At 50.5% G+C, this 22,459-nt stretch overlaps 1 protein-coding gene across 1 annotated transcript in view; it reads right to left on the reverse strand.

The window, feature by feature from the left end:
- The window catches only part of ARHGAP39 (Rho GTPase activating protein 39), a 291,601-nt gene that overhangs the window by 49,739 nt on the left and 219,403 nt on the right, over positions 1-22,459 (reverse strand). The window contains exon 7 of the mRNA XM_077810773.1: positions 9,111-9,184. Within this exon, the coding sequence (XP_077666899.1) occupies positions 9,111-9,184 (74 nt within the window). The remainder of the gene's footprint in view (positions 1-9,110; positions 9,185-22,459) is intronic.

Here is a 22,459-nt window from a genome sequence, read left to right on the forward strand (position 1 = left end):
CTCAGTAGGATCTGAATTACAATTTTTAAAAGATGTCTTTTTGTCTCTAGCTGCCTCTTTTAATCTGTTGTTTAGCGAGAGTGGCATTTTTTTGTTCCTCTTGTTTGTTTGTTTTTAAATTTGGGGTATACATATAGTTTGAGCCTCTATCATGCAGTTTTAAAAAAATTTAAAATGCTTGCAGGCATTTCACTCTTATGACTGTTCCTTTTAATTTCCGTTTAACGAGTCTCCTCATTTTTGTGTAGTTCCTCTTTTTGAAGTTAAATGCTACCGTGGTGGGTGTCTGGTATTTTCCCTCCAACAAGGATGTTAAATTTCATTACATTACGGTTGCTATTACTGAGAGGTTCAGCTACAGTTACCTCTTGGACCAGATCCTGAGCCACTTAGGACTAAATCAAGAATTGCCTCTCCTCTTGTGGGTTCCAGGACTAGCTGCTCCAAGAAGAGTCATTAATGAGGTTTAGAAATGTTATCTTCATATCCCATCATGAGGTGACATGTTCCCAGTCAATATGGGGATAGCTGAAATCCCCCGTTATTACTGGCTTTTCTGTTTTTGTAGCCCTGGTGGTTGCAGAGAACAGATTGAAAATGGGACTTGTAAAGGCTCAGAAACCTGAAGGCAACTAAAAGGACCCCACATTTATTATTTTTAATACCTCACAGTTTTTAAGCTAGTCTTGTGATTTTCTGGGTCTGACTCCTGAGTTTTAAATGCTAGGGGTTGGCGATTCTGCTATCCCATGTAAGGCTTCCTCACTTCTGATTCATGACTGGTTGAAAAATCCCATCACATGGCAAGAAATAGCCTGTGCTATTGTGCTTGAACTAATGAAGCGGGCCAGAGAGTAGGCAGGGGACCTGCCCACTCCAAGGTCCATGACATCCTCTAGCATGGGCGGCTGCAGAAGACCAGTTCAGGAAGTGTGGGGCTCTGTGTCCCCCAGGGAGCCAGCACCAGGCAGACCTGCATGCCCAGGAGAATTTGATGTCGTCACCTCTCCCTTACTCCAGGTTGTGATGGGCCTCAGCCTGGGGAGAAGAGAGCAAGTGTTGCTGAGAAGATCTCACCCCTTCTGTCTCCACTGCCTTCTTTGGATAATGCAAATTCGCAGCGACAGTTTAATATGCTGAGCTGACACTGATAGGCACTTGCTAAGTTAGAGAAGCTGTCAATGCTGTTGTCAAAGCGCGGCTGGAGCAAGAGGACATGCTTTAATCGGGAGAGCAAATTGAGAGTCGGGCAATGAGAGAGCCTCTCTGCTCAAGCCTGCCTCCTTGGTGAGGTTGTATAGGTGCTTCCAGACGGGAGCTGGCACAGCCATTAGAATGAAGGAGGGAGACAGCCCCAGGGTGGTGACGGGAAATGCAGTTGTATCTTAGAGTTTGGCTGTAGACGATGGATTGTGTGGTGTGGTCTGGATGAAAGCTGGAGGCATGTAAGTAAGTATAGCAGTCAGTAGGTTTCCGGTATAGGGTGGTGTTTATGTGACCATCGTTATTAGCACCATAGTGTCCAGGAAGTGGATCTCTTGTGTGGACTGGTCCAGGCTGAGGTTGATGGTGGGATGGAAATTGTTGAAATCATGGTGGAATTCCTCAAGGGCTTCTTTTCCATGGGTCCAGATGATGAAGATGCCATCAATGGAGCGCAAGTAGAGTAGGGGCGTTAGGGGTCGAGAGCTGAGGAAGCGTTGTTCTAAGTCAGCCATAAAAATGTCGGCATACTGTGGGGCCACACGGGTACCAATAGCAGTGCCGCTGATTTGAAGGTGTACATTGTCCCCAAATGTGAAATAGTTATGGGTGAGGACAAAGTCACAAAGTTCAGCCACTGGGTTTTATCGGGGATACTGTTCCTGACGGCTTGTAGTCCATCTTTGTGTGGAATGTTGGTGTAGAGGGCTTCTACATCCATAGTGGCCAGGATGGTGTTTTCAGGAAGATCACTGATGGACTGTAGTTTCCTCAGGAAGTCAGTGGTGTCTCGAAGATAGCTGGGAGTGCTGGTAGCATAGGGCCTGAGGAGGGAGTCTACATAGCCAGACAATCCTGCTGTCAGGGTGCCAAAACCTGAGATGATGGGGCACCCAGGATCTCCAGGTTTATGGATCTTGGGTAGGAGACAGAATACCCCAGGTAGGAGTTCCAGGGGTGTGTCTGTGTGGATTTGTTCTTGTGCTTTTTCAGAGGAGGTTTACACCACAACCCTCCACAGCCTGGCAGATCTCAACCACCAGGATGTTTTCTTGATCTTCAGCCTAAACTGTCCTGTCCTTAATTCCCCACATTACTCCTCGTTAGTGACTGCCTGGCTGTTTATTTCTCCCAGGACTGGAGTGACGGCAGCTGGATACATCAGTAACTCACATGCTCCAGCAGTTCTCTGAGCACAGCCTTCATTTAGAATTACTGTCATTTACAAACCCCTCTGGGATGTGACAAACCCTCCCTTGTTGGTCAGGGCTAAATCACACAGTGGGCCAGATTCTGCTCTCAGTGCTGTGGGTGTAAATCCCATTCTAGTCCACATAGCTCTTTGGATTGACACGGATGTAGCAAACAGCAGAATTTGTTTGTGTAGCGCAAAGGGGCTTCCTGTCTACATACCTCCGTGTGCTCCAGAGCTTGCTCCTTGTAAAAGCCCCTGTAGGAACCAAGGGAGCCCTTGGTCCCTGCTCAAAGGTCTGGTCTCTCTTGGAGCCATTTTCACACAGGGACAATTTCCTTTTCTGATTATTCTGTTACAATGTGACTGGTCACTGATTCAGAGCAATCAGGATCAGCTGGTAAACTGGGCACAAGCAAACAATATGTGTTTTGATACATGTAAATCCATACATCTGCATGTAAATCCATACATCTAGGAACAAAGAATACAGCCATACTTATAGGATGGGGGACTCTATCCTGGGAAGCAGCGACTTTGAAAAGGACTTGGGGGTCATGGTGGATAACCAGCAGGACTTGAGCCCCCAGAGCGATGTTGTGGCCAGAATGACTAATGCAATCTTTGGATGTATAAACAGGGCAATATCGAGGAGGAATAGAGAGGTTATTTTACCTCTGTATCTGGCACTGGACCAACCACTACTGAAATACAGTGTCCAGTTCCGGTATCCACAGCTCAAAAAGGATGGTGATAAATTGGAGAGGGTTCAGAGGAGAGCCACAAGAATGATTAAAAGATTGGAAAACCTGCCTTATAGTGATAGACTCAAGGAGCTCCATCTATTTAGCTTAACAAAGAGAAGCCCTTGGTGACTTCATCAAAATCTATAAGTAGCTATATAGGGAATAGATATGTGACTATAGAGGGCTCTTCAATGTAGCAGGCAAAGGTCTAACAAGAACCAGTGGCTGGAAGTTGAAGCTCAACAAATTTAGAAATAAGGTGGCAAATTTTTAAAAGTGAGAGTAATTAATCACTGGAACAAGCTATCAAGGGTTCCGTCGCTGGAAATCAAGATAGGATGTTTTTCTCAAAGATCTGCTCTAATTCAAACAGGAATAATTCAGGAAATCCCATGGCCTGTGTTATGCAGGTCAGACTAGATGATCACAGTGCTACTTTCTGGTCTTACATCTATGAATCTGTGGATTTCTCCTCAGTGCTGCCTCCCACCTTCCATAAGAATATGAGTGTCCTTAGAGATAAAGCACTTACTGCTGCTGCTGCCTTTGGGATCTGGATTCCCAGTCATCTGTCCTTTGGGATCTCCAGGGTTTATCGTTTGTCTGTCTGCTCTGTGGGGAGGTGCTCTGGCTCGGACACTGCATTTTCTAGGGAGACCATGAGAAGCAGCCAGGCTCTTCTTCTTTAAATTGACGAGGAGAATATTTTCAAGATTTCCTTCCCTCTCCTGCTCCATCCGCCCACCTGGGATGCTGCCATTGTGCTGAAATCCTTGGGAACAAGTCTGCCCTATGACTCATGCTCTGGTCTCTCTGTAGACAAGAACTTGGAAGAAACACTTGTCTTTCGTCTCTGACACGCTCCTGGGACTTTCCAGCTCCAGTCTGTCTTGTAAGACTGAGCTCGGGGAGGCTGCAGTGAGATCTGTGTCTCCTGGGCACTGCCCTACATTTTAGGCTAGCAAATACTGAGTCCAGCTCAGCTCTTCTTCAGGAGATAAAACAGCCTCTTGGATAATCTCCTTGCACTGGAGGCGACAGGCAGTGGGACACAGCGCCTTTCACGCCTAGGTCACCAGTTCCAGTCCAGCGGCTGACAGCTGTTGCCACCCAACAGCTGTTCGGTGGCCTGTGATTAGTTGAGACCCTCTGTCCAATTCCTAATGGCGTTTTGGCAGCACCACAGCTGGCTTCCTTATGGGCAGTCTCTGCAGGAAGGCCCAGGACAGAACGTGCCTTAGGGATTGAGGGCCCTTCTCATCCCAGGAGCTGGCGCTGAGCACAAGGCTAGGGCATGCGGGGCAGGCAGCGGGTAAGAGGTGGCCTCCACGGGCTGCACTGTACCTGCTCAGAGGCCATGAGGCCATCACCTCCAGGGCTGTCCATCTGGCACCATTCACCGGCACTAAGCTCACAAAAGGAGCTGGGTGCAACAGGAACAGATGGAAAGGGGCCAGAGTGGCCTCTCCCCATATGCATTCAGCTTCCTGGTGTGGAATGGGAGCCCAATGTGCAGCCCTCTCAGGGAATTCTGGGGGAGTGCCGGGGTGGGGACACAGGACTGGGGATCAGGTTCTATTCCCAGCTCCGCCCAACTCGCTGTGGGACCATGGTTAAGTCAGTTTCCCACTCTGTGCCTCAGTTTCCCCATCACCGAGGCTGAGTTCGTAACTGTGCGGCGCTCTGAGCACATTTGATGGTGCTACAGGAGGGCCACGATCGCTATTATAGCCCAGTGATGGGCTGTACAATCAGGTAGTGGGGGGGATGTTAAGGAGCAGCTCTGGGCACAGGAGGCTTTGCCCAGCTGCGCCCGCGGGGCGTGCTCTGAATGGAGGGGGCGTTTAAAAGGGCAGCACAGCTCAGTCAGGGCAGTCAGTGACAAGAAGCAGACCTGCACTGATAGCTCCCGCAGGAGGCCAGCACTGCCCTGAAGCTGATCTCAACACAGAGCCGCAAGCCACTGCAGAAGAGAGAGCGGAGCATCTGCTTGTGTGGGAGGGACCTCCAGCCCCCTTTCTGGGGGAACGCGTTGCAGGCCACTGGACTCCCTGCCCCAGGGCCCTGGTTAGAACCCAGAGGAGTGGGCGGGCTCAGGTTCTCTATCACCAACCCTGGACTTGAACTATGATATGCTCCCACCAGCTCCAGGTGGTCTGGCTGGCCAGCAGTCTGACACTGGGGGATGCGGTCGAGGGAGATGGTCTCTGTCACAGTCCCTTCCATGGGAACTCCTCCATGGGACTCCCTCTGTTTTCATGCCAGCAGCTGGACTGGCTGAGACAGGTCAGCGCTCCGGCTGATGGGCTGTGTGTGAAAACACAGCACTGTGCACTACGGTATCATAGAATCATAGACTATCAGGGTTGGAAGGGACCTCAGGAGGTCATCTAGTCCAACCCCCTGCTTAAAGCAGGACCAATCCCCAATTTTTGCCCCAGATCCTGAAATGGCCCCCTCAAGGATTGAACACACAACCCTGGGTTTAGCAGGCCAATGCTCAAACCACTGAGCTATCCCTCCCCCTCAGTCAGGCTGAGACGGGGGTTGTACTACCAGACAGAAAACCAGTAAGCGATGTGCTTAGGCAATAAGACCTGCCATCAAAACCCCTGCTAGGGAGAGAGAAAAACCCCAACGCTGCCTCCAATACCCCCAATCCCTCATGGCCTCCTGCAGCCAGACACCCCCCGGGCTCCCACATCACCCACCCCCACCCCTCATGGCCTCCTTCAGCCAGACACCCCCCGGGCTCCCACGTCACCCACCCCCACCCCTCATGGCCTCCTGCAGCCAGACACCCCCCGGGCTCCCACGTCACCCACCCCCACCCCTCATGGCCTCCTGCAGCCAGACACCCCCTGGGCTCCCATGTCACACACCCCTGTCCAGCAGAGCCTACAGGATCTAGATACCTCTGCCCCCCAGGCTCCCATGCCACAAACCCCCTGCTCCAGTGCCCTGTGCCAACCTCCAGGATCTAGATCCTCAGGGCTCCCACCACAGATCTGCCCTGGGATGTGAACCCTCGGCATTGCTTCCAGGATCCAGATCCTTCCAGGCCCCTGTGCACTGCCTCTGTGGCTGGACCCTACCCCAAGCCTCCCAGCCATCCATGTCATGCATCGTGGAGCTGGGGGTGTCTCTTCAAGGTGAGCGGGAAGACTGTAACATACCAGTGAGAACAGAGGCTGCAGGGCTGTGGCATGCCTGGCAGGCTGGCACTGTGCCCTGCAGCAGAACAGACAGCTGGCAGCAGGGCTCTGAAATCAGGGCTTGGAGGTTCGGGAGGGAGGAAACAGCTTTAAGAGGGAGCAAGAGCAGGTTGGTGAAACAGTGAGTGCACGGAGGAAGGAATGGATGGTAACCCCTCTCCCCAGCAGGTGGCCTAGGCAAGGGGAAGCAGGGAAAACCCAGCTGCAGCCTCTCCCCCAAGACAGGCGCACCGCAGAGAAACAGAAGCACGTTACAAGTCCAGGAGATTGAAGCCCATTACTCATTCCCAGAACAGCACTGCCTGGGTAGTGGCAGGTCAAGCTTCCCCACTCCACCCCCGCTGCCCTGCCAATGGGCCTCACCTCTGCCCTGGAGAGACCCCCCACTAAAGGCGCGGGAGGAATTCAGTCCTTTCAGCCCACAGAGTCCTCAGGGGCCAGTTAGTGCCAAGTGGGCTGGTGATTCTGTTCATGGGCACCCATGCCCAGGATCTGGGCCAAGCCCCAGCAGACTCATTTCATTCTCTGTGGCTTGTGTGAAGCCTGTGAGCAGAGCAGGGAGCCCCAGGCTGCTCCTGAGAATTCCTACCCAGCAGGTCCTTCCCTCTAAGGGAAACAATGCTCAGTTCCTTTGGGCCTGACCCAAGACATCTTGGGAAATCACATGCGCCTGCCCTGCCAGCTTTCCGGTCCACGCTGTGACGCGGGTCACATGGCAGAGAGCAAGTAACACCTGAGCTTGTTAGCACCCTGGGGACGAACAGACTCGTCCTACATGAACTCCACCGAGGGACCAGGTTTGCCCAGCCATGGAATGGGCTTCCCCAAAATGCCCATCCCTCGCAGGTACTCAGCACTCCCGCTCTCCCTCCAGAAGCCCCAACCTGAGCTGTCTCTTGTCGAACCACAGGGTTTCCCCCCGACCTGGCATGTGAACACACAGGCGCAACAGACGTCTCTATGGACCGTGGCCCCCATCTCTCAGCAGGGACCAGCAATGATCTCCTGCCTTTTGGCACTGGGCACTGTGGGATCCGGTGGGTTTTGTCCCCAGCCAGCAGAGTCTGCAGAGGTTTCAAGTAGGGCTCAGCGGAATGGACTAGCCTCTAACTCAGCTGTCTGCACTAGGCAGTAAGCAGGGTTCCCATACCACAGGGCTCGATCCAATGTCCATGGAACTTAGTGGTAAGACGCCCACTGCTTCAGTGCGTGTTGGATCAGGCCCAAGCTCAGCAAGGCCTCTGTCCTGTGTGCGAGCAGGTTCTCCCACTGGACCCATCGTGCTACTGTCTGCACCCTGGGAACTGCGCTCGCAATATTCTCTCCCTTGGTGCTGGCTGTGAGTACGAGCTGCCTAGCAGCGTGGCTGGCTTTGGGAAGGTCGTTCCTCTGCACAGGCCCGGTTGTAACACTGATGGAGCACTGGCTCCCCAAGCAGCTGTAAATCTCACGCCACTGCTCAGCACTTGCCCTACTTTTCGGTTCCCATAAAAACAACGGGGGCCATAAACTAACAGCGGGAGCAATAAACTCAGGATTGTTTTTCCATTTGGACAGCAAAGCAGCATTTGCAGTGGACACGTGGTGGGCAAAGGGTGGTGATCTGAGAGCACCAGGGAAAGCAGGGAGACCCGAAGCAATCTCTGCTCACACCAGGCTGGTAGGAAAAACTGGCTACTCAAAGGCCAACAGAGTCAAGAATCAGGTCCCTCACAGCAGTGGGACCCAATCTCTAGGGACCCAATCTCTGCTCCCACACTAAGTCAGTGGAGTTACTCCCAGGGGAGCGAGAGGAGAGACAGGTGCTTTGTATCAAAAACAGCTGCTGTCTACTGGACACAAAGGCCTAGGGGAACCCTGAACTCCAGTACAACATGCAGCTCCAGATGCCCAACTAAAAGCAGCTCCAACTCTCCAGTTTCCACAGGCCTAAATGAAACTGGAGATTCAGGTAGGACTCTGGGCTACAGGCCTGAGCCTGAATCAAGCCTCCAACGCCACCATCCCCAGCCTTGGGCTCTTTTCCCATCTCTGACACTGCTCTGCTGGGTGACCTTAGGCAAGTCACTTCCCCTCTCTGCGCCACCATTCCACCTCCTGCCTATCGTTGCTCTATTTAGATTAGCTCCTTGGTGGCATGGGCTGGCTCTTACCATGTGTCTACACAGAGTCTAGCACAACGGGGCCCTGGTCTCTGGGGGGCCTGGGATGCACCACTCCCAGGTATCTGTGTTACAGCAGCACCTAGGAGCCCAGGCACAGGCCAGCACTCTTCTGTGCCAGGTGCTGTACAAATCCAGAACAAAGAGACTGGTTGGAAATCTAGTTCAGACGATTGCCCCAGTTTTTTATACTGGGCCAAGCCAAAGGGTCACTCATTCCAGATCCAGCTGCAGATTTTTCCATTTGAGTCCATCTCTGCTGGTTCTCCCCTTTCACTGTAAGCAGAGATGGCTCTCCCCTTTCACTGTAACACAAACATTGCACCTCAATGAGCTGATCTTTCTACCCAAGTCCATCTCCAAGACATGCAGGACTCTCTAGACTTTGGAGAGACTCAACAGGCTGAAAGATAGAGAACATGGGAGCAAACAGCCTGGACTGGGAAGATAATACACACTCCATCCACCCCCACGAGGTTCTATCATGGCCCCACCCCCCGGGCATGCTTTAATTACAGTCGGACATTTGCTCATAACAGCTGGCTCGGAAGCCAACGTGAAAGAAAGAAAGCAAAAAGGGACCAGACGATACCTTCTTTGCTCCTGTCAAGGCTGCTTTCTGGAGCTTGTTGTAACAGTACTTGGCGTAAGTGCTTATTGCCACCCCTATAAGAAAAAACAGAGAGCAGAGAGTCAAGCCAGACGTTCCAGGAAATAGGAAAAGCAGGAGCCCCGTGATCCATTGTAGAGGCCCTCGGGAAAGCTCAGGGATGGGGAATTTCAGAAGGGAGTGCACAAGGCTTCGGCACCACTGAAGTCCCACGTCAGCCCTGGATGCTTTGCACCTCTCAGGCAGCGCTCAGGGCTGATACAGGACCTCCGTGATGCTTGGGCCTTCTGCTGATCCTTTTGCACAGGGGTGGTTTCATCCAAAATTGCACATAAAGCAGGTATGAATAGCACCTGCACAGTGAGGCACCCAGTGCTTGACTGGTACATGCCAGGCTTTGGAGACCAGGCCCTAAAAGCTGCTTACCTCCAGCTGTGAAATTAACCCATGCAGCGGGACTGTCCCAGGAAAGGGAGCACATCTGATTCCAAGAGGCGTAGTGCCAAGCCAAGCTATGAATCTCATTCTGAAAGCATAAGGGCTACCTGATCACGAGTGAGGATAGAAACACCACCACCACCAGAAGGCCAAGGGCTTGGGGCCTGATTTCCCCACTGGAGGAAAGATTTGGGGTGATATTTTCAAAGTTGCCTTGGGGTTCAGAGGCCCAATTCTCACTGATTTTTAATGAGGACCGTGTGTCTAAATCCCTTAGGCAGTGCTCAGACTATCATTCGTTCTCAAGGGTTATTGCCTGGAGGGAAGAGACAGGCACGATCTGTTTTAATAATAATTGTCTATTGCTTAATAGAAAACTACAAACCCAGAAGCAGAGCGCAGGTGTTGGCTACCTTTGTTTCTGGAAGCGTGGTGCTTTTGAGCATGCTCAGTAAATCCCCCTTAGACTCCCAACTACTGCTTGATGGATTGATTTTTTTTTAACATGACTCTTCCTGATTTTATAGACTACAGTTCCAAGTTATTTTTGGTCATGTGATGGATGTTGCAGCCAATCGGAACGAATCGATAGAAAAGCATGGTCACTGCACATCACCAGAGCTGCAGTGAGATAACTGGGTGTGGGGCTTCCGTTCTACTTTGCTATTAAAGTGCAGTTAGCGTCAGCAGGCGACTTTGTAAAGATGCCCTTCCATCCACAGACTTGCCCCTGGATGGATCCAGGGTCAGGGCTGTTTACGCAAGAGGCAAGAATAAGTTTTTAGGGCCTCTTGTGCCAGTTAGCCCTGCGGAGCCGGCACAAGAGAGCTGGACTCTATTCTGGCTCATCAAAACAACTGTTACCCAAGTTCAGCTGCAGAGTCCGATCTCGTTCACCGTCCCACAAGCCCTCGGAGAACAATGGTGGTGAGGAGCTAGCACAGAGAGCAGCACTCGGCTCACCCAACCTGCAGTACAGAGGATGCTGCAGGAGCCAGGAGCCCAGCTTGACACTCTGACCCCAAATCGAGCTCCTCGGCTTCTCCCCCTTTCTCTGTTGCCACCAGCAGCGCCACCCTCCTCCCTCTCACTCAGGTTGCTAAGCTGCTCAGCCCCCACAGCCAGGCCATACCCACATCTTGCCAGTTCTCCTTTCACAACATTGCCAGGATCTGACCTTTCCTCTCTACCCGCATGGTTACATCTCCCATCTCTCAGCATCTCCTGCCTCGACTCCTGCTCTGGCCTCCATGACTCCCATCTCAACCCCCACTTGGGCCCATTCAAAATGCTGCTGCTGACATCATCTTCTTGGCTCGTTCCTCTGACCATGTCTCGCCCCATCTCCACCCCTCAGATCCTTCAGTGGCTTCCCCACCATAACCAGGACAAGTTTCCAGTGCCCCACTCCAAGGCCCTTCGCACCTGTCTCTACTGCCTATCCACTCCCGTATCTCACTGCGTCGCCCCAAAGCCCTGTGCTCCATTGCCCACCCATCTGCTTCGCCTACTGGCACCAGCAAGCTTTCATCCACACCGCCCCCGGCACGTGAAACTCTCTCCCTGAGCCAAGCCATAGGACCACTCCCCTGTTCTGTCTATCCCCGCCGCAGGGCCCACTTCTGCTGTGCCACCTTTTGGAGACTGCTAACTGAGAGCCAGGGCCATCCCTAGCCATTTGGATGCCCTACGCGCACGCCCCGCCCAGGGTCTGGGAGGCAGGAGCTGTGGGGGGGCACTTTTGGGGGCCCCACAGGCCCAGGGTGGCCCAGGGAATTAGCAGGGGGCCAGGAGGAACCTGCTCCACTTCCCTTGCCCTGGCCCCAGCCATGGCGCTGGGGGGAGGGAAAGGTGTGTCCCCCCGCACTCACCGGCAGCGGCGGGAAGCGGAGCACCGTGGCTGGGAGCTGGCAGAGTGGAGCGGGCTGGGGTAGGGTTGCTCTACTTCCCGCTGCTGAGCGTGGGGTCCCTGGGGGAAGAGGTGGGATGGGGGCGGGCCGGGGGCAGAGCAGGGGGGAAGGGGAAGAGGTGGGGCAGAGGGAGTTGTATGGGGGCCCACACCCCCCTAGGGATGGCCCTGCCCCTTGCAGTGGGCGCAGCCCGTGGGGGGGGCAGCTGAGGGATAGGGCTGGTCGCCAAGGCTGGTGCTGCTGCGTATGCAGCACGCAGCTGCCTAGGGCACCATGAAATTTGGGGCAATTTGGTGCCCCAAATTTCATGGTGCTCTACGCAGCTGCGTATGGTGCATATGCCTAAGGACGGCCCTGCTGAGAGCGGCCAGTCCACAGCCAGCAGGAATACGAGCTCCTTAACTTATCTTTTTTCAGAGTAGCAGCCGTGTTAGTCTGTATCCGCAAAAAGAACAGGAGGACTTGTGGCACCTTAGAGACTAACCGATTTATTTGAGCATAAGCTTTCGTGAGCCACAGCTCACTTCATCGGATGCATACTGTGGAAAATACAGTGGGGAGATTTATATAAACAGAGAACATGAAACAATGGGTGTTACCATACACACTGTAACCAGAGTGATCAGGTAAGGTGAGCTATTACCAGCAGGAGAGCGGGGAGGGGGGGCAGAGGGGGGTAATAGCTCACCTTACCTGATCACTCTGGTTACAGTCTGTATGGTAACACCCATTGTTTCATGTTCTCTGTGTATATAAAATCTCCCCACTGTATTTTCCACTGAATGCATCCGATGAAGTGAGCTGTGGCTCACAAAAGCTTATGCTCAAATAAATTTGTTCGTCTCTAAGGTGCCACAAGTCCTCCTGTTCTTTTAACTGATCTTTGTGTTAGATCCTGAGCAAAGATGATCTGGAGTCACCTTGTGAGAAGGACCGCCGGGGGCTGGTTTTATGGGGTCATTTTTCAGAGTTTAAGGGACTGCCACTCTATCGTAGCTCACCATAGTTAGCTCCAATCTGGAAGCACCGTAAGTAGCTCCTATATATGCAGACCAACTCAGCAAGGGCTTGACCCAATGCTCACTGAAGACAATGGGCTTCAGATCAGACCCTAAGTTTCCTTAAAAGCAAAGTTTTAATGCCACAGACATTGAATGCACTGTTTTCCTGAGCATCCACCTCCAAACAGTGACTACAGGAGGCAAAGAGCACTTTCACTTTAAAACCACCCCCTCATAGAGCTGACAGGACACAGCGTGGGTCCAGCTGTGACCTGCCCATGCAACACGTGGCTGCACAGTACATTCCAGTGCCCCTTACACAGAAGCAGTACAAGGAAAGGGGAGTACAATCACTACGGGACAGAATGGCGGCGATGGGAGCTGCGATTGATGACATGTAAGTGAGCGAGAAGAAACAGCGATAATGAATGCAAGTAACGTCAGCAGCAGCAGTTCAGTTCCCAGCTAACAAAAGGCGTAAGAACACTCTCCATCAGCTGAATGCTACTTCGTTCCATCCTGATCCTCCACATGGCACCTGCCCCCGATGGTGCACTCTCCCAATGGCAGATTCACACGTGTATCTATTTTTTCAGAGTCATAGATTCCAAGGCCACAAGGGACCATGGTGATCATCAAGTGAGACTGCCTCTGTAACACAGGCCAGAGACCTGCCCCCATACAACTCTTAGAGGAGATCATTTAGAAAAACATCCAATCTGGATTTACTTAGGTTCTTACCATGCCCATCACCCCAGACTCCAAGGATGGCAAAAAATCAGAAGGGAGGTCCAAGAGCAGAACCTTGCCCTGAAGTTGGATAGCACTAACTCTCATGATATTACTGGAAGTCTTGCAATTCTTGGTGTTGTTCTTAAAGCCCCAGCACCTGGAGTCAGGTTATTAAACAAGACTCCCAGCTTTCATTAAAGGAAAAAAGTAAATTTCTAGTCCTCGTGATTGCACAGAAAATCCTGAAAACATAGAATCATAGAATATCAGGGTTGGAAGGGACCCCAGAAGGTCATCTAGTCCAACCCCCTGCTCGAAGCAGGACCAATTCCCAGTTAAATCATCCCAGCCAGGGCTTTGTCAAGCCTGACCTTAAAAACCTCTAAGGAAGGAGATTCTACCACCTCCCTAGGTAACGCATTCCAGTGTTTCACCACCCTCTTAGTGAAAAAGTTTTTCCTAATATCCAATCTAAACCTCCCCCACTGCAACTTGAGACCATTACTCCTCGTTCTGTCATCTGCTACCATTGAGAACAGTCTAGAGCCATCCTCTTTGGAACTCCCTTTCAGGTAGCTGAAAGCAGCTATCAAATCCCGCCTCATTCTTCTCTTCTGCAGGCTAAACAATCCCAGCTCCCTCAGCCTCTCCTCATAAGTCATGTGTTCTAGACCCCTAATCATTTTTGTTGCCCTTCGCTGGACTCTCTCCAATTTATCCACATCCTTCTTGTAGTGTGGGGCCCAAAACTGGACACAGTACTCCAGATGAGGCCTCACCAATGTCGAATAGAGGGGAACGATCACGTCCCTCGATCTGCTCGCTATGCCCCTACTTATACATCCCAAAATGCCATTGGCCTTCTTGGCAACAAGGGCACACTGCTGACTCATATCCAGCTTCTCGTCCACTGTCACCCCTAGGTCCTTTTCCGCAGAACTGCTGCCTAGCCATTCGGTCCCTAGTCTGTAGCGGTGCATTGGATTCTTCCATCCTAAGTGCAGGACCCTGCACTTATCCTTATTGAACCTCATCAGATTTCTTTTGGCCCAATCCTCCAATTTGTCTAGGTCCTTCTGTATCCTATCCCTCCCCTCCAGCATATTTACCACTCCTCCCAGTTTAGTATCATCCGCAAATTTGCTGAGAGTGCAATCCACACCATCCTCCAGATCATTTATGAAGATATTGAACAAAACCGGCCCCAGGACCGACCCTTGGGGCACTCCACTTGATACCGGCTGCCAACTAGACATGGAGCCATTGATCACTACCCGTTGAGCCCGACAATCTAGCCAGCTTTCTACCCACCTTATAGTGCATTCATCCAGCCCATACTTCCTTAACTTGCTGACAAGAATACTGTGGGAGACCTTGTCAAAAGCTTTGCTAAAGTCAAGAAACAATACATCCACTGCTTTCCCTTCATCCACAGAACCAGTAATCTCATCGTAGAAGGCGATTAGATTAGTCAGGCATGACCTTCCCTTGGTGAATCCATGCTGGCTGTTCCTGATCACTTTCCTCTCATGCAAGTGCTTCAGGATTGATTCTTTGAGGACCTGCTCCATGATTTTTCCAGGGACTGAGGTGAGGCTGACTGGCCTGTAGTTCCCTGGATCCTCCTTCTTCCCTTTTTTAAAGATTGGCACTACATTAGCCTTTTTCCAGTCATCCGGGACTTCCCCCGTTCGTCACGAGTTTTCAAAGATAATGGCCAATGGCTCTGCAATCACAGCCGCCAATTTCTTCAGCACTCTCGGATGCAACTCGTCCGGCCCCATGGACTTGTGCACGTCCAGCTTTTCTAAATAGTCCTGAACCACTTTTTTCTCCACAGAGGGCTGGCCATCTCTTCCCCATTTTGTGATGCCCAGCGCAGCAGTCTGGGAGCTGACCTTGACATGACTCCCTACAGGCCCAAAACCCGGAAGGGCAACAAAAAGGAGCCCCAGATTATTATTTTTTTAAAATATCTCATGATTTTTAAGACAATCTCATGATGTGGGGGAGGGGGAAGAGTCACAATTTTCAAATGCTTGAAGTTGGTGAAGCTGAGATCATTATTGGGGTGGGGGAGGGGGAAATATTTTCCTGGGCCTTGTTATCCACTCAATTAATTGTCCTGGAAGAAGAGGGACTACAAAGTTGTGGTGAGTAATGGGGAAGGACAAGTAACAAGAGACCCGTTCCTTAAGAGCGGAATTAGTGCAGAGGGAACGTGGCATTACTGGTTCAGATCTAGTGGCCAAGCTGACCCCCAGGCTGAGGGCCAGCACATGGCCTAGACACCATATAAGTCCTGTTTCAGTCCTATGGCCCCATGCTGGCCCTCTGCACCAGGCTGCATTTCACCCCAGGAGAGATGTAACCTTAGTTGGGAGTTCACGATGCTCATCCCCATGTAAGCTTTAGAAATAAGGACTTGCAGCTATGCCTGCCCAGTCTCCGGGCAGCCTATGAGCACAGCTGGGCCATGGCAGGGCCACCTGGTTGACCACTCTGCTTGGCTGCCACGGAAAAAAAAACTATCCACAATGACTCCAAGATCTCTCTCTTGAGTGGTAACTACTAATATAGATCCCATCATTCTGTATGTATAGTTGGGATTATGTTTTCCAACGTGCATTACTTTACACTTATCAACATTGAATTTCATCTACCATTTTGTTGCCCCGTCACTCAGTTTACTGAGATCCCCTTGTAACTCCTTGCAGTCAGCTTTGGACTTAACTATCCTGAATAATTTTGTATCATCTGCAAATTTTGCCACCTCACTGTTCATCCCCTTTTTCCAGATCATTTATGAACATGTTGAACAGCACTGGTCCTAGAACAGATCCTTAGGGGACAGTGAAAACCTTTTGTTTCTTGTCTTTTAACCAGTTACTGATCCATTAGAGGTCCTTCCCTCTTATCCCATGACTTCTTACTTTGCTTTGCTTACCGTGCTCCTATCTTGCTCTGGCCCAGCTACAGGCTGCCCGCTTCTCTGCTTGCTTCCTGACTCCAGCTCTGACTTTGGCTCTGCCTCCTGGTTTCTGACTCCAGTTCTGATCACTAGGAATGACTACCATGGCTTTCACCACTAGGCCTGACCGCCCACACCCTGGTCTGTGACAGTGAGAAATGGCCTTTAATGTGTCCCATCTGGGGAGATGAACTTCTCTAACAACCACCAGAGGGGAAAACACAATATCATGAGACAGATTCATTTCACTGCACAAAAAAGGGAGTAATTTCAGATTTACTTCCTGTTTGTCTCTGATCTGTCCTCACTCATTCCCTGCATGCGTAAATGCAGGAGGGCTTTAAAAATAAATAACTAACAGATCCCAGAGCCAATTTATCACTCCACAGTAGGGAACAGGTCCTGATTCATTAGGTCATGTCTACATGTAGTAACAGAAAGCAATAAACCCTGACTGACGCTCTGTGTCCTTGCAAACACAAACCTTCAGCTGGAGCTAAGGGTCAAACAGACCATCCCTGCATTGTGAGACAGAGCAGCAGCAGCAGCTGTGGTTGCAGCCAAGAGCAGCAACAGTTATGATTAAGGATGCCAAACGGTTTCCATTCTAACCCCCTCTGTTTTCAGTCTCTCTAAGAGTTTTCATTGAAGCTAAGTGAGGCTGGTTAGGCTGAGACAATCCCAGCATCCTAAGAGGTTCTTTAAGGACACTTGAAAGATCCTGGTTTTGCTGTTATTATTAACCATTTTTATTATGGTAGTGCCCAGGGATCCGCAAAAACACAGTATATAATCCCACCCTGAGTTGTTTACAATCTAAATAGATAAGACAGACACAGGGTGGGGAAAGGGGGTGTAACACACAAGCAGAGTGATCAGTGTGATAGCAGCAAAGAGCACATGCATTCCACAATTTTTTTTGTGGGTGGGGAAAAAGAGGGAGTTAGCTTTGCAGGGATCAGCTAAATGGAAAGGGAAGGAAGAGAGGGAGTGAGAGAGTCAGAGCAGGTGGGAGGGTGGAGATTGTTTCTATCAGTTACATTTATCGTATTTATTTTGTAAACAAAATGTTTCTGATTCAGAACCGTGCGGAGCAGCATTTGTTGTTTGTTTACCAGGAACAGAGGCCAGGGAATGAGCGTTCAGCGTGACCAACAGCGTTTGGAGTGAAAGGAAAAGTTCAACAAGCATCCGCACTCCTCAGACAGTTCTGCTCAAAGCATGTCCATGCTAACCTCATTCAGGCACTAAGTCACTGGAAAACCCTCCACTTGGAGAAATCGGCCCATGACACTGTTCCAATGTTGCCAAGTCTCAGGATTTCATCAAGAGACCAGTGTTGTTTGGTGTTTTTCTTAAAGCCCCAGCTCCTTATTCAAGTGGTGAAGTGAGAATCTTGTGGTTTTTTTTTTTTTAACGGACGTGTTTAGCCCTCACAGTTGTGGAGATAAGCCTGAAAGGGCAAAAGGGTACTGGCTCAAACACCAGCCAGCATATAAACAAACCCCAGAGCATTAGGGGGTTTGAAATCTCTGGGTTAAAGCCAGTCTCATGATTTGGGGAGGTCTAGCTCATGGGTCTGGCATGCTTCGCGTTGGCAATGCTGCAGCTGTGCCAGAGGCTGGCAGGAAGGACCAGATCAGCACTGTCCTTTTTAGCAATAGTTCACAAGCCTCAAAAGTGTTGCTGCAAAAGCGTCCCCGTTTGAAAATACGGTCATAATTCTAGTCTGTCCCTTTCAGTCACTCATGACTTATTCCAAACCCTGCCCCCAGCCATATGCCATCTGAAATTCACTCAACATTTGCTGAAATTTCCAACTTTTGGCCTGAAATGGTAATCTTTTGGTCTATGTTCAAAGGTGATTTTTTTCTGGAAAGTTTGAGAGAAAACAGTAGGGCTGTTTCTGAGTAGGGGGAGGGGGAATGACCCTTTACCTGATTTAACAAAATTCTTGTAATCTTTTTAAGACCAGCTTCAACAGCTGAAAAGTCTGATGCTAGAAAGCTGAAATTTGGCACAGAAAGAGTCTCCCGGTGAACACTTGACTTACCCTGTGCGGATTAGGAAAGGCAGCTGCACACTTTGCAGAAAGATCTTCCTGTGATTATGTTTCAGACGGTACGTGATCATGTGATTAAAGGAAGGCTTGGAGTACATACACACAAGGGGGCAGAGTTAAGGGTAAATGGGTAGCCTTAATTTTGGTATCTCTGGAGTTTGAAGTGGTTTACAGTGCAACAGTAGCGTTCTCTTTGTGTAAAACAGTAAAAGCAGCATAACGAACTGGCTGGGGTTACTGTATGTCACCAGTGCTCTCTGCTGGATGTAATCAGAAAGGCTAAACTGTGTGTCATTGGCCCTGGAGAGTTAACAGAGATTCTCCTTCAGCTCAAGTAGCAGAGTTCTGTGTTTTTGGAGCAGGCATCTCTGAGCTCCTTCCTGATGTTGCTGTGAAGTTCTGAGTGACCCTGGTGAGCAGCAGAAGGAGAACACTGAAGTGTGAGAAGCCCAGGGATCTGATACAATACTTTGTGCCCCTAGAGTGACGTCCATGCAAGGAACTCAAATCACTTTGCCAACTTCCATGCCTGTGTCCTCACTACAACCTGGGAAAGTAGCTGTTATCCCCACTGTAGAGAAGAGGGAACTGAGGCCCAGAGAGGGAACAATTCGCACAAGGTTGCTCAGTGAATCAGCAGCAGGAGCCAGGACTCATCCCATTCACAGGTTAGCAGTGCCGCCTCAGGAATCTGCAAGCACAGTGCCAGGTTGCTCTCCTCTCTGAGGGGCTGGGGCTGCAACTTCCTTCCCTGAGGCAGAGATGAAGGGAAGAGCCGGCTGAGAACAACAGGTAGAATATCTGCTTGAGAAGACTCAGCAGTAGCCTCCTAAGGGTGGCTGTAAAATCACACTGTCAAAGCTCTGAAAAATAGACTGATGGGCACACAACTATTTCAGATGGGGGTGGGTGGGGGGGTCTGGATAAAATGATCCCAATAGGAGTGTGGGAATTCACTGTTAGGGTGTGGGCCTGGATTCTAAATATGCTACATCTAGGGTTTGGGATCCAGAGCCAGACCTACCTTCCCCATCCCACTCAGGTCTAGGGGGTTTGGATCGGGATGGTAGTTAGGACCCATCTCTCCACATTTTCCTCACACAATCCAGAGGAGCTCTGTTGACAAATGCCACAGCAAGATGTGGTGCTCCTCCAACTCAGATGCTGTGTCCCCTTCCCGGCTGGTGCCAGGGGTGCCCCTCTGCCCGGGGTGCTGCGTCCCCTTCCCGGCCGGTGCCAGGGGTGCCCCTCTGCCCGGGGCGCTGCGTCCCCCTCCCGGCTGGTACCAGCGATACCCCTCTGCCCAGGGTGCTGCGTCTCCTTCCCGGCCGGTGCCAGGGGTGCCTCTCTGCCCAGGGTGCTGCGTCCCCCTCCCGGCCGGTACCAGCGGTGCTCCTCCACCCATGGCTCCCTCTGAAAGTTTGCTCTTCTCATGTCACTTCCAAGTGCTTTGTATTTTCTTGCCACTGACAGCTGGCCTGAGAGCAAATGATCTACAATGTGACACGGACAGGCAGGGACAGTGGGGAACAGCAGTGTCTGCAGGGGGCAAGAAGTAGGCAACAGCAGTGTCTGCGGGGCGGGCAGGAGGATTGCTTTGTTGAGACAAGGCTGCAGAGGGCAGGCTGCCCTTGGAGCAGTGCACCTCCATGCTGGAGGCTCATTCGTACCCTGGAAGAGTTTGGAGAAGGGCAGCAAGGAGGAGTAAGTGCCTGGAAGGGCCAGCATAGGAGGAAAGATTAGAAGAGCTAGATATTCAAGATGGGCCAGAGACGGTGGTCAGCAGCTCCCTCCAGACATTGTCCAGGCCAGGATTTAGGGAGACCCTGTGAGAGGATAACATGCAGCACAGTCTGCAGTAGTCTGGGAGCTAGAGAAAACGGCAGGGTCTGCGTCTCCAGCAACCTCGCTAGCTGGCCCCCTTTGTATTCATCACCACTGAGTCCTGGATCTTCACTGACATGGGGAATACCACAGGCTTGGACCAAAATCACAGATCAGCACAGGCAGAAGTGTTGGGGTACTCAGAATCCGCACTCAGATTCTGACCTGGACTCTTCATAGTGTTTAAGGCCAGAAGGGACCATTCGATCATGTAGTCTGAGCTCCTAACACAGGCCAGAGGATCTCACCCAGTTACCCATGTATTGAGACCAATCAATTGTGTAATTCTTCCTGAAGGTCGAAACAACAGACTAGACTTCTACATAGAGTGCTTCCACCGACGTGCACGGGCTGAATTGTGGAAAAGCAGCATCACTTCCCCATAACCTCAGCCGTGCAGAACACAACGCCATCCACAGCCTCAGAAACAACCCTGACATCATAATCAAAAAGGCTGACAAAGGAGGTGCTGTCGTCATCATGAATAGGTTGGAATATGAACAAGAGGCTGCTCGGCAGCTCTCCAACACCACTTTCTACAAGCCATTGCCCTCTGATCCCACTGAGGGTTACCCAAAGAAACTACACCATCTGCTCAAGAAACTCCCTGAAAAAGCACAAGAACAAATCCACACAGACACACCCCTGGAACCCCGACCTGCGGTATTCTATCTACTACCCAAGATCCATAAACCTGGAAATCCTGGACGCCCCATCATCTCAGGCGTTGGCACCCTGACAGCAGGATTGTCTGGCTATGTAGACTCCCTCCTCAGGCCCTACGCTACCAGCACTCCCAGCTATCTTCAAGACACCACTGACTTCCTGAGGAAACTTCAATCCATCGGTGATCTTCCTGATAACACCATCCTGGCCACTATGGATGTAGCAGCCCTCTACACCAACATTCCACACAAAGATGGACTACAATACGTCAGGAACAGTATCCCCGATAATGTCACGGCTAACCTGGTGGCTGAACTTTGTGACTTTGTCCTCACCCATAACTATTTCATATTTGGGGACAATGTATACCTTCAAATCAGCGGCACTGCTATGGGTACCCGCATGGCCCCACAGTATGCCAACATTTTTGTGGCTGAATTAGAACAACGCTTCCTCATCTCTCATCCCCTAATGCCCCTACTCTACTTGTGCTACATTGATGACATCTTCATCATCTGGACCCATGGAAAAGAAGTCCTTGAGGAATTCCACCACAATTTCAACAATTTCCATCCCACCATCAACCTCAGCCTGGACCAGTCCACACAAGAGATCCACTTCCTGGACACTACGGTGCTAATAAGCGATGGTCACATAAACACCACCCTATACTGGAAACCTACTGACCGCTATTCCTACCTACATGCCTCCGGCTTTCATCCAGACCACACCACACGATCCATTGTCTACAGCCAAACTCTAAGATACAACCGCATTTGCTCCAACCCCTCAGACAGAGACAGACACCTACAAGATCTCTATCAAGCATTCTTACAACTACAGTACCCACCTGCTGAAGTGAAGAATCAGATTGACAGAGCCAGAAGAGTACCCAGAAGTCACCTACTACAGGACAGGCCCAACAAAGAAAGTAACAGAACGCCACTAGCTATCACCTTCAGCCCCCAACTAAAACCTCTCCAACACATCATCAAAGATCTACAACCTATCCTGAAAAATGGTCCCTCACTCTCATAGATCTTGGGAGACAGACCAATCCTCACTTACAGACAGCCCCCAACCTGAAGCAAATACTCTCCAGCAACCACACACCACACAACAGAACCACTAACCAAGGAACCTATCCTTGCAACAAAGCCCAATGCCAACTCTGTCCACATCTTTATTCAAGTGACACCATCATAGGACCTAATCACATTAGCCACGTCATCAGGGGCTCATTCACCTGCACATCTACCAATGTGATATATGCCATCACGTGCTAGCAATGCCCCTCTGCCATGTACATTGGCCAAACCGGACAGTCTCTACGTAAAAGAATAAATCAACACAAATCAGATGTCAAGAATTATAACATTCAAAAACCAGTCGGAGAACACTTCAATCTCTCTGGTCACTCAATTATAGACCTAAAAGTCGCAATACTACAACAAAAAAACTTCAAAAACAGACTCCAACGAGAAACTGCTGAATTGGAATTAATTTGCAAACTGGACACCATTAAATTAGGCTTGAATAAAGACTGGGAGTGGATGTGTCATTACACAAAGTAAAACTATTTCCTCATGCTTATTTTTCCCCCCTACTGTTACTCACAACTTCTTGTCAACTGTTGGAAATGGGCCATCCTGATTATCACTACAAAA

The sequence above is a fragment of the Eretmochelys imbricata genome, chromosome 2, assembly GCF_965152235.1.
Source record: "Eretmochelys imbricata isolate rEreImb1 chromosome 2, rEreImb1.hap1, whole genome shotgun sequence".
NCBI classification, from domain to species: domain Eukaryota; kingdom Metazoa; phylum Chordata; order Testudines; family Cheloniidae; genus Eretmochelys; species Eretmochelys imbricata.